The sequence below is a fragment of the Rutilus rutilus genome, assembly GCF_951802725.1.
Source record: "Rutilus rutilus genome assembly, chromosome: 25".
NCBI classification, from domain to species: Eukaryota; Metazoa; Chordata; class Actinopteri; order Cypriniformes; family Leuciscidae; genus Rutilus; species Rutilus rutilus.
The window spans coordinates 12,503,431-12,520,052 of NC_140229.1; the positions used below are offsets into that span (position 1 = coordinate 12,503,431).

At 36.4% G+C, this 16,622-nt stretch overlaps 2 protein-coding genes across 4 annotated transcripts in view; one reads left to right on the forward strand and one right to left on the reverse strand.

Annotated features, from left to right (window-relative positions):
• Positions 1-196: 196 nt before the first annotated feature.
• Positions 197-11,218, forward strand: LOC311284912 (intraflagellar transport protein 46 homolog). The gene is made up of 18 exons (XM_084400199.1): positions 197-301; positions 837-930; positions 996-1,069; positions 1,150-1,304; positions 1,579-1,653; positions 2,626-2,719; positions 2,798-2,926; positions 3,025-3,143; positions 4,169-4,235; positions 4,318-4,378; positions 4,463-4,548; positions 6,147-7,181; positions 7,427-7,750; positions 8,176-8,433; positions 8,586-8,723; positions 9,050-9,085; positions 9,193-9,224; positions 10,090-11,218. Exons 1-12 carry the CDS (start codon positions 278-280, stop codon positions 6,237-6,239), a joined length of 1,071 nt encoding a protein of 356 aa, XP_084256325.1. The 5' UTR covers positions 197-277; the 3' UTR covers positions 6,240-7,181; positions 7,427-7,750; positions 8,176-8,433; positions 8,586-8,723; positions 9,050-9,085; positions 9,193-9,224; positions 10,090-11,218.
• An 82-nt stretch (positions 11,219-11,300) lies between these two features.
• The window catches only part of dlg2 (discs, large homolog 2), a 203,592-nt gene continuing 198,270 nt past the window's right edge, over positions 11,301-16,622 (reverse strand). For 2 of the 3 annotated variants that reach the window (XM_084400197.1, XM_084400196.1), the window contains 4 exons: positions 15,259-15,431; positions 14,862-14,971; positions 14,673-14,764; positions 11,301-13,970 (listed from right to left, as the gene is read on the reverse strand). In XM_084400197.1, coding sequence (XP_084256323.1) covers positions 13,864-13,970; positions 14,673-14,764; positions 14,862-14,971; positions 15,259-15,431 — 482 coding nt within the window. In that variant the 3' untranslated portion in view covers positions 11,301-13,863. Of the gene's footprint in view, positions 13,971-14,672; positions 14,765-14,861; positions 14,972-15,258; positions 15,432-15,777; positions 15,802-16,622 lie in introns of all 3 variants that reach the window. The other variant, XM_084400195.1, reaches the window with a different exon arrangement.

Below are 16,622 nucleotides of genomic sequence, written 5' to 3' on the forward strand. Positions count from 1 at the left end.
TTTTATAAGTTACTATAAATGGGTCTTTTGGAACAAACTGAAGACAAAACGCGCTGAAAAGATGTAATGTTTTAAAAACACTGAAATGTATGTTATTATTCTGGCAGCTAAAGTTGTTAATAATGCGACTCTTCTTCTGGCATAGAATTAAAATAAAATGCGTCTAAACCCTGATATAAATAGATCAGTGCGTCTGACAAACGGATGTTTTCACTACGCACTTCCGCTGAACATCTCGCGAGAACAAGTTTCCTTGGCAACAATACACGGTGTTTTAATGGAGAGGTCTGAGCGACAAAAGGTTTGTTATTATAGCGCAAATCTCATTCATTTAGCCGTTGATACCATAGTACATATGTAAGAATTTATACAACATGCTATTGCGATTTATTTTCTGCCTCAATAATGAGACGTGGCCACTGTGAATCAATGTAGCGCGAGAGTTAAACACTGAGCTGCAGTAAAACATTGTTATTCCAGAACGTTTATCACATTTTGTCTAAATATTTCACCACATGTCATGAAGTTACGAAATAGTTGCTTCCTAAAACTATCATACGTCCCATCATAAGCGAAACAGCTAAACCCGCTGGAAAAGCCTAACACGTTAACTTACTTCATAGGCTCTATCTCTAAACGAGGTAACGTTAACGTTATGCTGTCTAACGTTAACAGTTACCTAGACAGTATTTTTAGTGCATCATAGAAGTTTTCTGAGTCAGCAGCTTTTTTGGTATCATTATGACTTCTCAAAATGAAGCCTGGTTAGGCAGCTCTATACGTTCCGAGAGACCCAGTTTTAGTAAAAACTAAAGTTCAAATAACTCTTCAATCAGATTCAACTCACAACCAACCAGCCATACGACGAGAGTTTTGAGGTGAACGCAGACGAGGCCGCCAGCGTTCACACACCATCCCCACGACAGAGAGGTGAGAAATCTTAACCACATTTTCTATTTACCTTCCCATTCACTAACTGTTTTTCCTCATGACAGTTTCCAGGAGGACAGGCAGGCAGAAGCTCAGCGCCATGGCCAGTTATGTTGGTGAGAAACTAGAGGACACTAAAGTAAGATTAAAGTTAACTGGCTCATTTTCATCAATGCTTAAAGTGAGGTTTTATTGACCTGACCTTTCATCTGACCACAGAAAAAAAAAGAGCCGCCACCTGGTGCTCACAGTACTAACGAGAATGATGATGAGGAGGAGGAGGAGGAGGAGGAAGAAGATGATGATGACGATGATGATTCTGATGAGACAGAGTCTGATGAGGAGGAAGGGGAGCCTGGATCTGCTCCAGAGGGGTAGGGCCGTAAACTTGCACACTGTCTACTGCCCAAGATTGATTGACATTAATGTTTCATTTACTTTTAGCTAATGAGAAAATATATCAAGGGGAAATATACAGATAGGCCAAAATCAGATATACAGTAAGGAAGTGGGCTAGTTGTGCGTAATAAGATGCAAATTTAAAATTTCAGTGTTTAACAGAAGTACTAAAAGCATTATAGTTACAGTATTTACTCAAAACAACAAGCTGTTTTATTTTAAAATAATGGTGTGTGTGACTCCTCACAGTGCATATGACCCTGCCGATTATGAACATCTTCCTGTCACAGCCGAGATCAAAGAGCTGTTTCAGTACATCACTCGGTGAGCATTCACACCACTTGCTTTCCGCCCACACACGAAACACACAGACTTACAAAATGAAGAGAAAGACATTCTCAAAGAGGAACTGACCCTTACTTAACCCTCTTACACTGCAAATGAATGTTTTTTTAACTATCACTTTTGGCCCTGTGGACATTAAAAAGAAAAACAAACTCTTTTTCTTTACCTGGGCTTATTAAACACAACAAAATAATATTTTCACACGGTTTAATTTGATAAAATTATAGCTTGATTGGAAATGATTCACAGTGAATATGTATATAAATTATAATTAACTATAATATAAATTCAATTATATTATATATACATATTTTTTGTATATACTTAGCTACTATATACTTATTTTCTTTAGCTGGGCTAATAAAACATATTGAAATAATATTTTCAAACTTTAATTTGATTAAATTACAGCTTGATTGGAATTGATGCACAAGGAATATTTAAATTATGTAACTTTAATATAGTTGTTTATAAAATACAATTATAATATACATACAATTATATTATATATACATATAATTACAACTTTTACATTTTAATATATATATATATAAAAAAAGTTTAAATAATACAATAATAATAATATTAATAATAATAATAATAATAATGTTTTAATGTGGCCTTCGTAAGAAATGAAAGAAATGGCATTCTTCTTTTGTTTAGCCTGGGCTAATTAAAATAATATTTTCACACTTTTTAATTTGATAAAATTACAGCTTGATGCACAGTGATGCAGCTTGATGTAGTTAACTTCAAAAGAATAGTATAAAATAAAATTAATTATATATACATGTAAAGTAATATTCAAATAATACACAATAATAATGTCACCTTCAATAAAAAATAAAATAAAAAAAACATAAACAGTGCTTGTAGTTGAAGCACACTTATTTGAGTTGTCGATATCTCATGGATTCTTACTGGTATTAATTGAATGACTGTTTCCATCAGATACACTCCTCAGATGATAGAGCTTGACCACAAACTGAAGCCCTTTATCCCTGATTTCATCCCAGCTGTGGGGGACATTGATGCTTTCCTCAAAGTGAGTGAACATTCAGGTGTGGTTCTGGTCTGAAAGTGTCAACTGACAATGTTTTTTTTTACTATTTGCGTTCTGCAGGTACCACGGGCAGATGGGAAGGCTGACAATCTGGGTCTCCTCGTTCTAGATGAGCCATGCGTTAAACAGTCAGACCCAACAGTGCTTTCCTTGTGGCTGTCAGAGAACAGCAAACAACACAATGTCGCTGTGAGTCCACACACACACACACTAGAAGACTAATTAAGAGCTTTGATGATTGTGGCCTGACAAGTGAAATGAGAATGTGATGCACATGTCTTTCACAGGAAGTGAAAGTTAAGAGCATCGAAAACCCAGAGAAGGCCCCCAAAGCCATAGACAACTGGATCGAGAGCATTACTGAGCTGCATCGGTCCAAACCCCCAGCTACCGTACACTACACGAGGCAAGAACTGACATGAATCAACCCACGAACATCTAGAGAGCAGAACATCTGTTATTTTGTAACCAGTGTGGTGGAAATCCCCCTATGCACCCGACTTAAAGGAGAACTCCGGTCAATTTTAACATTGAGCTCATTTTTTTGTACATTTGGAGTGCTGTCAGTACAGAGAACAACGACAAAAATCGGTGTTGCCTACACCGTGTTATCCTCGTTTTAAAATTTGCAGGTTTAGTGCCTATGATCACGCGCGTGAACTCGACAATCGATTACTGTGGACTTCGACCGAAAACAGGATGTAAATACAGGTATGTGCGCTGGCTGAATAAACATCATTTTTTATATATTTCTTTCACATCTACTGCAGTCAGATTCACCCGTGTTCACTCAGAAGGAATCACTCACATGACCTGTGCACTTGTAATGACACATCAAGGATGTTAAGAGGCTAAAAGCAGGTTTAAAACTTGCCCCATTGAAGTCAACAGGGTGCAAATTTTAAAAAGAGGATAACACGGTGTAGGCAACACCGATTTTTGTCGTTGTTCTCTGTACTGACAGCACTCCAAATGTACAAAAAAATGAGCTCAATGTTAAAATTGACCGGAGTTCTCCTAAACGACACCTGCTTCGAGTCGGACAACGTCTCGCCCCTTATAAACACCATCACTTGGAAATGAAAATAAGATCTGTAGTGCTCCACTAAACACAATCACTTGAGAATGGAAGTAAGCTGCGTTTGAATATGCTTTAATCATGGCTGGGAGAATCTCGGACCAATTTCAGAGAATCCACCCCAAAAGAAAGTTTATAGAATCGGAGCATGAAAAATGTGATGTTTCATTACATACTTTTTCAACAATATGATTGGTTCTTCATATGTATAATTCTCTGTTACTAGGTAAAAGCAAATTTGGACACGTATGCAGACACACTTTGGCATATAAATGTCAATCATGAAAGAAAAAGAAATGTAAGTTCTGATTAATTAAAAATGTCCTTGACACCAGTCTTGTATATTTCTTCAGACCCATGCCAGACATCGACAGCCTGATGCAAGAGTGGCCAGCTGAATTTGAGGAGCTTTTGGGGAAGGTTAGCTTTTGAACAAAATATGTTCTGCTATATGATCCTTCATCAAACCGTGTTCATCTTCACTTTCTGGTCTGTTCACCAGGTGAATCTCCCCACAGCAGACATTGACTGTGATTTGGCAGATTATGTTGACATTATTTGTGGTAAGTTGGTCCATTGCATGTTTCTTGTATTCTCATCTTTGATGCTTTTGTTGGTTATTGTAACGACTGTTCGTGTACCCTCAGGAATCCTGGACATCCCTGTGTACAAGAACCGAATTCACTCACTTCACGTTCTGTTCACACTCTACTCTGAATTCAAAAACTCACAGGTTAGTTTTATATACTCTGCAATATTATAGGGTTAGTTAATTATTCACCCTTATGTCGTTCCAAACCCATAAGACTTTCGTTCATCTTCATAAACACAAATGAAGATCTTTTTGATGAAATCTGAGAGCTTTCTTTCCCTCCACTGACAGCTTCTTGACTGACTGACTGACTGAATGCTTCAAAAAGTTCATAAAGAGATCGTAAAACTAACCCATATGAATTGAGTGGTTTAGTCCAAATTTTCTGAAGAGACACGATCGCTTTATATGATGAACATATTTAAAGGAACACTCCACCGTTTTTTCATATTAAACTATGTTATTCCCTTAACTAAGACGAGTTGATACATCCCTCTCTCGTCTCAGTGCGTGCACTCAATCGCTCTGGCGTGCGGCGACACTTTGACAGCACTTAGCTTAGGCCAGTTCATTCATTAGGATCCAAACAGAGATGAAGCTAGAAGCGACCAAACACCTCCACGGTTTCCCTATCAGGTAAAAAGGATAACTATAATGTATGGCGGAATAGCACTGGGAGAACTTCGACTCGGCGCAGTAATATCATCACTCCTGAAAAATCCTCTCCCTCTCACTTCTGTCATTAGAACCAACGTGACTTTTTACTGCGCCGAGTCGAAGTTCTCCCAGTGCTATTCCGCCATACATTATAGTTATCCTTTTTACCTGATAGGGAAACCGTGGAGGTGTTTGGTCGCTTCTAGCTTCATCTCTGTTTGGATCCTAATGAATGAACTGGGCTAAGCTAAGTGCTATCAAAGTGTCGCCGCACGCCAGAGCGATTGAGTGCACGCACTGAGACGAGAGAGGGATGTATCAACTCGTCTTAGTTAAGGGAATAACATAGTTTAATATGAAAAAACGGTGGAGTGTTCCTTTAATTTAGGCTTTTATTCACATATAAACATTCATCAACTCACACATCAGTTGTGGTAAACGGAAGCTGAAGCATGTTCGCTTGAAGTTCGAGAACCAATGAGGTTCGTGTTACGCAGCATGTTTGAGCTTCAGCAAGAACCAATGAGGTTCATTCTTGTGTTACGCACCACGTTTGAGCTTCAGCAAGAACCAATGAGGTTTGGTCTCGTGCGTCAAGTAGGTTCAGTTGAGCTTCTGTTTATGTTCGCTGATCAATGTTTGTCAATAAAAGCCTAAATTAAATCTGGTTAATTTCTTGTTTCTTCAGAAAATTTGGACTAAACCACTCGATTAATATGGATTAATTTTACAATCTTTTTATTAACTTTTTGAAGCGTCAAAGCGGTTGTTGCATAGCTGTGTATGGAGGGACAGAAAGCTCTCAGATTTCATAAAAAATATCTTCATTTGTGTTCCGAAGATGAACGACATGAGGGTTTTCATTTTTGGGTGAACTATCCCTTTAAATAAAATGTTAATCACAATCTGCAAATATTGATTAGGTTTTTTTTTTTTTTTTTTGCATTATGCTGTATTTTTGTAAAGACACAAGATTTTGAATGTTTAATTTGTGTGTTTTTTTTTTTTTTTTTTTTTATGGTTGCTGCATTTTTTTGGGAGGTTGTACTTTTGATAACCTAATTTTCCCCCCCTGTGATCAGCACTTTAAATCTGTAGCGGAGGGCCAGAAATCTGACACACCGCCTGCTTCACGTACAGCTACTGCTGAATTAGAAAGACTCACTTTGGACTGAAGTCTCCATCATGGCCTATTTTGTTACATCCTGTTTTGTTCTAAGCCGTCATGTCACCAACTGGGTTCTGTTATGTTCTAAGCCGTCATGTCACCAACTGGGTTCTGTTATGTTCTATTTCATTACGTTACACTATGAATTCTTCATATGATTGTTCTCACAACAGGGTTGTGATGATATAATCACTACAATTGCATTTTAATAAAACACATTTCTTCAAACTAGACTGGAAATGTGTCTTCAGAATAATCAAATCTACTCCTTTTCTACACCAATGCCAAATTATTTTACAGTTTACAATGAATTGGCCTTTTCTTGTTGAAGGGTAACATCTGTGAGCTGACCAGAGGATGACGGGTTTCCTTCTTGAGCTCACTTCCTGATTAATAGATATTTTCAATCACTTTACACACTAACAGCTGATCCAAACACAGTATAGTTTCTTAAGGGCATATACTGTTAAATAACAGAAAGTACAGTTATTTACTGTAAATATCCCATAAAAATAATACTGAATTAAACCAAATCAACACTAAACACTCAAAGTCATCTGGAGATTTAACAAAGCAGGATGACATCTTAACCATATATATATATATAATTACATTTGAATGATAAACTGAATCAGAGAAAGTTGTCCTTTATGAGTTATTGATCCGATATACTGTGTGAAATGTACATGAAACGTACTAGATAATCTGAATAGGAGCAGCCCTGCCTTCTTCCTTGTTCTAGCCACTTTTGTTTTCCTGTTGTGGTTTACTGTGGCTATTTTTTACTCCGATGTGACAGTTTCGAGTGCATTGAAGCGCATCATATAACGTACAGATTAGAACGGCTTTATTAGTGGTTATAAATGCTCATTTAGCTTAAATTCTAACTGCTGACTTACGATGCCTGGATGTTACATTTATGTCTGGCTGTTTCTGTTTGCTGTATTTGGTAAGTGTGTTTGATTATTTTTTCTTTTGCTGTGTCTGCTTGTTTTGTGCTATTAACGCACCAGTGTATATTATTCATTTGAAAATTCTCCCTGTAAAGTAGTATGAGAGTATACAGTAGAGACCTGTTTTTTTTTTCTGGGTAAATTTGGATAAATTGTTGAATGCGCTTTTTTCACAATGTCTTTCAGTCAAATGTTTAAATCTGTTTATGGATTGTAATGACTATACATGTTGATTTAACAGCAGAAGAAATTCTTGAAGTGAAGACTGGCTTATATAGTCGCGTCGAACTCACTGGAATGTCACTTCATCAGAAAGAGACTGTTGAGTCAGTGGAATGGACCAAAATAAACCTAAATAGAAAGCAATTATGTATTCATTATGTAAACAATGGTACCAATGGTTCCAAATGCTACAGTGACTGCTGTGAAAAGGCTCATTTTTATTTTAACAACAACACCCTCATTCTGGAGAACGTGACCGCACAGGATGAAGGAGTCCTCATGGAAACTATAGTTAGAAGAAACGAAGCCTCAAAATTCCAAAACTTTACATTAATTATTCAATGTAAGTCAAGACATTTAAGAATCTTAAAGGAGAAGTTCACTTTTAAAATGAAAATTCTGTCATCATATACTAACCCTCATGTTGTTTCAAACCTGTATGAATTTCTTTCTTCTGCTGAACATAAAGGAAGATATTTAGAAGATTATCAGTAACCAGACAGTTTTTGGGTCCCATTGACTTCCATAGTATATTTTTTTCCTACTATGGAAGTCAATGGGACCCAAAAATGGTCTGGTTACTTATAATCTTCTAAATATCTTCCTTTATGTTCAGCAGAAGAAAGAAATTCATACAGGTTTGAAACAACATGAGGGTGAGTATATGATGACAGAATTTTCATTTTAAAAGTGAACTTCTCCTTTAATTATTCATATGTAATTCATCTTTTTTATCTGTGTTTGCTCATTAACACATTTTATTTTAAGACCCACCAAATGCAACAGAAATTGTGGTCTCACAGACCTCCAGCACATCTCTGACTCTCAAATGTGAAGTGAGCGGGTCATTTCTGCAGCTGATGTGGAAGAGAGAAAGAGTCCCCATTCTAGAGAAACACAGACACTCATTCAGTGACAGAAACCGAACTCTACACATCAGCAACATAACCAGCTCAGATTACGGGACGTACAGCTGTATTGTTTCAAATGCATATGGGGAATCAGAACAGCACATAGATATTACCGGTGAGCAGTTGATCATCCATTGTGCACCTTATTTAAATCCTCTCCTTATGTCAGATTGTAATATTATATTCACGACCAGAAAATAAACCAGCACATTTGTGAAAAGAAAGCAGCATTGCATAATCACGTAATTTTCTGTTTTTCTCTTTAAGATAAGAACTCAACTGTTAACCAAAGAAATGGTTATAGTGGTAAAACTCAGACTGGTCAGATTCTGCTTTCAAGTGGATTTACACTCATGGGTGTTTTTGGATTGTTCATGTTCTACGGCCTTTACAAATACCATCACAGTAAGACTTTCACCCAAATACATGAACAATGTTCATACATGTTGCCTCAGTAAAATAATAACTGCATGTTTATGAAACCCACAGCATTCATGATTTAGGTTTACTGTGTGACTCAGATCATGAATGTGAATACCACGTAATCTCAGCAAATGTTCTCAAAAACATCAGAGAGGAAGAAAAGGAGAATGAATCACAGACACATTTTCTGCTTTAAAAAACTGCCCTACTTTGCAAGCCACATAAAACCTGAAATACAATTACAGCAACTACTGTTTTTACATTATTCTATTTTGTACAGAATATTTTATTGTAATTATATTTTTTAGGGCAAAGAGTTGAAAATGGCAGAACTACAGATGAAGGTATTGAAAATATATCAAGGAGTGTATGTGTGTGTGTGTATGTGTATTGTATATTATTATACAACCAATTGCATTGTAATATAATATCTATGAAATATACTTTACAGGGGATGCAGATAATGTCCTTGGAATTTACCAGGTAATGGGCAATCAAAAAAAATCATAATAATTTCAGTAGATATGTACATGGCCAATAAAATGATTTATATTTTCCTTATCCCTTTGAATATATATATATATATATATATATATATATATATATATATATTTTTTTTTTTTAAAGAGACTTTTATTCCAAATTATAGTACGGGCAGTTGAATGCTTGATTCTGATTGGTTGACAACGTTCTAAGGCGTGCAATTATTTTCAGGGAACCGCGCGGCTAAAGTAGTTCCAGGCAGAACTTGACCGCATTTAGAAAAATAATGCTCACCCACCCGAGGAGGTGTAACGACCACTCGCGCTTAGCATTAAGGTAATTATGTTAATGCAGGTTAACAAATTAAGCTTTTAGCATGTCCATTATTTATTTATTATTATCTACTAAAAATGGGACAAATATGTCCAACCCAAAAAGTAAACAAACTCTATGCATGGCTAATGCAAAGACAAGTTTCCCAACCCAATAGCAAACTGGTAGTAGCAAACTCTGTCATATTTCTGATAGCCGTTTACCACATAGTATGTCATGTTATATTTTATACAATCCACCTTTAGGCTACTTTAATAAGTGAAGGCGGATCTTATCAAAACATTTTTGTCTTATTGTGTGACTTTTTTGCTTAATTTTCCCGCTGCACCGGAAGTTGGCCACTGATGCAGTCATTTTATGGGGTCTTTAGTTAATGAAAAACTCCTCAAGAGGAATGCTATAAATTATAAATTTAGGCCTTTTATATGTTTTTTTTTTTTTTTAACAGCACCTGTTATTATTTTATGATAATGTTTTTAATAATACCTGTTTACTATACTATTGGTTTACTCCGGCCACTCTTGTCTCACAGGAAGTACCCGACACTGTAGAAGTGACTCCTTTGCCGTACGTCTACACAGACTTCATTAAGCCGAAAGAGCCCAACCAGGCCTCTGCTGCAGCGCAACACTTTGAGGACTTTGGTTACTCTGAGGTTGGACCCACATCATGTTTTACGGAAACAGTTGTTCAGTGATGGTGAATAGACCACAGCATGTCCTGAGGCTGGAGATGAATGCCACAGCTAATATAAGAGACTACACAACATGTTGGAGTTTAAACAGCGAATACTAATACACTTCCATATTCATGAATCTGGTGCAGCGCAAATTTAAGTCTAAGAGTCTAAAAATACATGTTTACATCCTGATCAACCACCAGATGGCAGCAAAAACAGCTGAAAACATAGCAGTTTGACCATGTACAACCTTGATTGTTTTTGATCCTTAAAAACACACAAAGAGCAAGAATTTCTCCAGATGGCCAGTGCGTCTTCGGAATAATCGTTTCAATTACATTCAATAAGCATCATTCTGAAAAAGAACAGAAGAAACGTGTTTCCTTTCTTGCACTTGTCACTGGATAATGTACAGTATGAACACATTATAAAGACTTGATGAATACATAAAAGGACTTAATTGAAAACTCCAGTGCCTTTGCAATAATGTCAAGGATGCAGTATTTGAAGTGACACACTGTGAGAGGTCGTAAGTTTCCATCCTACCCATTAGTGACTGTCATACATAGTGATTAGATAGATAAATGACTTTGAGAGCTATTGGGAGAGCACAAGTGGTTTGTCTTGCATGACAAACTCTGTTAAAGGTTCTGTATATCAATTAAACGGCATGTCATGGAGTCAGCGTCAGATTAATTGATGTTAAAAGGCAAATCTAGATGTCAGTAAAGAGGTGCAAACTCTCACAGTGCACAAAAGAGACCAAAACAGCATTTTAGAGGCTGTCAATTACCCGAAGAGTATAAAAGTCTCACCACATCTTTCATTTACAGTTAGAGTAGAGCACCTTTATCATGTACACCTAATGCAATGTCTTTATTGGGATACACACTGCAACAGGATAGGTTCCTTTCTTTGTTTTTTCCTTCAGTAAAGCCAAAAGGAAGAAAAGAGTAAAACAAAAATAAAACTTTTTTTTTAACAGACGTGTAACTCACTTTTTCTAAATGTGCTCAAATTGTTGCACCCATGGAATGCTGGGAAATGATACCTACAAACAGAAGGGGGATGTAAGTCTTTAATGATTTAACTTTAATCTCCTGTGATATAAATAGAAAAAACAAAGAGGTTTGGGGACAGTGTTAATTAAAGATCTCCTATACAACTACAATAAGTGCAAACATATTTATATACAAAATTGCACATATCATTTGGGTTTCAGGGGGAAAAAACAAACGTGTGGAAAATATTTTGCATCGCCCATTTGGGGATAAATAAATCACAAAGCGAACCGAAAGAATCAGACGAAATGCAACGCAGGTATCAGGAACAAAACATTTGAGATTTGTGTGATAAACAGATGCACTTTGATCTGAAGGTTTAACATCAGTGATTAAGCCCTATCTGGCAACCCTGAGACAAAAACAACCCCATTTCAGCACGTTTGACTAAGCTGAACATTCACTTGGAATTAATGGACCAAATCAGACTATGAGCACCATAAGGCTTCGGAGAGCCTCGTTCAAGTGCGTACAATCTGCAGGGTTTTGATTTTCATTAAAGCCACTGCATCAGTAATTCAGATGCACTTTTGATTACCTAATAATCATACCAATTGATTTAAAAGCAAATATTTGACGTTGAAGAGTACCCAAAATCCTGTGAGATGCTTTCATGATCCATTGTGTGCGTTAAGAATTAAATTTAGAAAATGATATGCTACAGCTGATAGAACAATCACAATGAATACGGGGTGGGAAAAAAGATGTACACGTGTAGAAGAGAAAAAAATTATTTCACAGCATTTAAAATGTTCAATTTATATTCTGATAGTCACTGATGCCATCCATGGTTTACATTGTCATAACATATACATTATCTATTGTTATTCAAAGAAATTTCATATTACACCCTGAAGAGCTTCACTGTGATATTCAGTCCCTCTCTTCTGAAAATCCCCCTCTGTGTCCACTATCTGGTTGAACACAATCTGTGAATAATTTCTCAAATATACAAAAGTGCTCAGTCTTCAAGAAAGCGTAAAAAATGTCTATCTGGCCCGAAAAGCCTCTTCCCTTTTTTAAGGCAAGTGGTGACCAGTAGGTCAAAAGACTCTTGCCACAGAACCGTGCTGTAACATCTCCCAATAAATATTGCAACAAATAATTCCCCCCACATTTGAAACGAGTTAATGGCTTTTGGCATTTGTAGTTTCCAAAAATGGCGAGAGCTTTACTATTAATGTAGAAGGACGGGAATCTCTCTCAACTAGACATGTAAAGGGCAAGAATGACCGAAGTATGCACTGTGAATGTGTAGACAGTAAGCCAAGGTCATGTCCACAAGTGTAAAGCATGCCAAAATGAAAAAAAAAAAAAAAACGGAACAAACTAAAACGATTCAGAGATCTTTATACTACATTTACGTAAAAGCTTTTAAGACAGGACCGCTTGCAGACGTTGTCCCTTTGGCCCTCAATTTCTCTGAACTGTAGTCGAGGTACTGTAAACACTTTAGAGGGTGCTTGAGGGAGGTCGCAACTGAACAACCGTTCAATGAATGATTCACAAACATCAAGCTCCTTCCTGTTATCCAGACTGAACAAAGCTTAAACACAATTCAAATTCTCAACCAATTAAAGTTCTGAGCTCCAGGGATTTCAGAACTCTCGGTCAGTTTAGAATTAGCAGATTCCGGAATTGGACGGATAAGGGGGGGGCGTTTTGTTCAGGGAAAACATGCACTCATTACCTTTCATTCTCACCAGCACAACAGCAACGGCACAATATGATACACCAGTACCAGTAAAATCTCTTTTCCAAAATGATTCTTTAGACAAAGTTATATATATCATCTTTATAAATATTTTCTGTGCTGTTGTGTCCTCTATCAATATAAATAGCAAAATATAGTGTCATATTTCCTACAGCTAGTTGATTCCCCTCAGCCGTTTACACCAACTAAAGCATCTTTTAATCACAAGAAACCTTTCCGAAGGGATCCATAAGAATGAATGTACAATTTGAACTAAATCTTTGAATATACTCAAACAAAATGGATGTCTGTACAAAACAAAATGAACAAAATAATACAAATACAAAAAAAAAAGAACACAATCAATGTGTGTGTTGTTAGCCACAGGAGTGCATAGATGCTGAGTTTGTGAAATGAGTCTGGGAGGTGTGTGAAACCAACCGATTGGGTGAAAAGTGACAAAAGCTGATATCAACATTGATTTTTTTCTTCTTCTTGGAGGTGGTGATGGTGTGTGGAAATCATCTGTGATGATCTGACCTACTTCTTTGTCCTTCTGAACTGAAGATTGTTTGAAGAATACTCAGCGCTAAATTTTGTTTCCTTTTTTCCTTAAATTAAAACGCTAACCAATAAATACGCAAACAAAGATGCTTCTAACACTTTGTGGTGTACATTCAGGAACATTCATATTGAAAGTGAAAAAATGCAACATAAAATAAACAAACAAACAAGAGAAAAAAAAAAAAATCACTGTAAGAGTTAACAATAAACATTGCCATAATAATAATTTATATTATATTACAAATTATTCCTATGTTTTTGTTTTGTTTTTTTTGCAGTCCAAGGTCCCTGCCAGGGTAAGGTGATTTTTTATAGTTTTTCTTTTGAAGGAATCCAGATGTAAGGTCCAGACTGTTCCTCTATCACCATCTTACACTGGTTATAAATGTCCTCTAGTGTTTCCCCTTGAACCAGCGCTGAGAGAGAGAGAAAGAGAAAGAGAAAGAGAGAAAGAGCTGACGTTATTAGATTATTATGCACTTTACGGAGCAACGCCTTTATCATTTTGCACCACAAGAAGTAAGAAACCTCGACGACAGTTTCATAATGATCGTTTTTGAACTTAATGGATCATTAGCCACTTTATCGCTCATGAATTCTTCTTGTGTGAATGGTAAGAATAGCCATTTTACCCAGCAACAGAATCTCTAACAAAGCAGTGAGAACTACGCAGCTTTTCATTTAAAAATAACATTTCATTTTTCTCCTAAGAAAAATAGTTCATCTATTAACAGTATGCAGAATTATTAACAAAGCAACACACTCTTTAAAGATAAATGGAATTAAAAAATCAAGCAACAGCATTGTCACACGGGTTCAAAATGTCCTCAAATGAATCATTATGTCGCTAAGCTCTTTTTCATATTCCTCCATACACTCACAGGGGTCAGGCTAATGCATATTTCAAGAGAAAGTTGATGTGTTTCACTCAGGGGAAAGCGTCAGCTCCGTGGCTCTGCTGTCAAATATGATGGATGGAACAAGCTGCAATGGTTGGCCTCTGAGGTAATGCATATGCAACAGACTATCAGAATATGCAAATGAGGTGATATTGGACAACCTCTGAGCGTGAAGGTGCCGCTCAGGTCCTCTCGATGGATTAGGAACTTTACTGTTACCTGTGAAGAACTCGCCAAACTCCTGCTCCAATTTCATGGCACGGTCATATGTCTTTTTGGCCTGTTCCTCCGTCAACCTCTTATTCATCTCCCTGAAACGCAAAGGGTTTAGAAATGTATCACTCCCTTTGAGTCTGAGCGCGATGGAATTTGTATTATTTATTGAATTAATACTATTAATAAACTTACATTAAGGACTCCATGGATCTAGGCTTTATAAAGATGGCAATGGGGTAGAGTTGTGCTACTTGTAGTCGTTTTATGGCATTCCCAGACACGTCAAGTATGCAGTGCTTTCCCTAGAAAAGCAATAAAGACTCGCTAAATGATGGGAAGCTGAACAGTGGAGCAAGGGGCCGTTCACAAAGAACACATTCAACGACACAAGGACAAGTGTTGGCCTTTGAGATGTCAAGTTAAAAGAAGTTCAGCAAGGAAATGGCCCCACTCTACCAAAGTACTCATGAGTACTGTACATCTCTGGAACATGTTAAACTAGCTAGGCATCCCAAATTGTAAAATCCACATTAGTAAGCAGACTTCATGGCAATGTTGTCGTGGTTGTAAAACCATAGCAACTACTGACCCTCTCAGCCACATATTTGACTGACTGGACGCTGGTTCCGTACAGGTTGTCATTGTACTGTCCAGCCTCGATGAACTTGTGCTCTTGGATGTCTTTCTCCATCTGCTCTCGTGAGTTCACAAAGTGATAATCTCTCCCATCCACTTCATAATCCCGCTTTGATCTGGTAGTATCTGAGATTGGTTTAAAAAAAATCCAGGCTTTAGTTTTATAATACTTGGGTAATCAGTTCTACAACACATAAAAATGGGAAATCATCAACTTTATTATCTACATACACGTTCATGAGAAATACCATAAGCTGTCGGAGTGCATAGGGCAAATCTACTTTCATAAATAAAAAAAATGCTATCTCTAGCTATTGGGGTGACATACTAAGAGATAGAACAGCAGCAGTAACCTAAGCAGAAATACCCATAGATCCCACTGACTGGATGAACTGTATACTACAGGGAAAGACTGATGCTGTTACATTTTCTACTTATGTCTTGCTCACTGCAGACTAATAATCTCACTTACCTTCTTGATCAGAACTGTTAGCCGCTTTTTTAAAATTACGAACATAAACAAAAACGGTTAAATAAAAGTCTGAAAAACTGAAAAACAAACAATAAATAAAGTGTTCAAGATGGAAAACATGAAAGAGCTCTGTGGCACTCATCAGCAAACTATGAGAATGATATAGGATCTTTATTCCCTTTCGGGTCTGAGATGAAAACCTCCACAATATTGTCAATTTTTTGGTTATTATCTATAGCACAAGACAACAAAGCTTTTCCAATCTTTTCCAAAAACATTATAAAACAAATTAAATCTTACAAAGTGTGGGTTACGAAGTGTTACTTTCAAGGTTTGCTCGAATAACTTTTATTGGGTTTTGTATTTACTTAGACCAATTATAACTTCAGAAAACATCACAATAAAGTGACCTACCCTTACGAAAAAGAAGTATACTTCAAGTTAATTTTATGAAGTATACTTAAGTAATGTTCAAGTATATTTTTAAGTATACTTTATGTAGTAAGTATACTTATATCAACGTGTACTTGTAGTAAACTTGTAAGTGTACTATTTCAATAGTCTGAAGTATACGTTTAAGTGTACTATAAGTGTAAGAGTAGTAAACTACTTAGTTTACTATTTTAATACAAATAGTCATTTTTTTAGTTTATGAAAGTACACACTGAAGTGTACTCTCAGTAAACTACAAGTTTAGTAGTTTTACTGCAAGTATACGTGTAAGTTTTCTTTAAGTGAACATAATATTATACTTATAGTTCACTATTTATATATTGTTTTTGCACTTGCAGTATACTACTATGTTCAAATGTAGATATTATTTTTTATACTTGAAAAATACCTTT

Coding starts and splice junctions, on each gene's coding strand:
- LOC311284912 (XM_084400199.1), top strand. CDS start 278: ATGGAGAGGTCTGAGCGACAAAAG. Junction 1,305..1,578: donor CCTGGATCTGCTCCAGAGGG/GTAGGGCCGTAA, acceptor GACTCCTCACAG/TGCATATGACCCTGCCGATT. Junction 4,236..4,317: donor TTGAGGAGCTTTTGGGGAAG/GTTAGCTTTTGA, acceptor TCTGTTCACCAG/GTGAATCTCCCCACAGCAGA.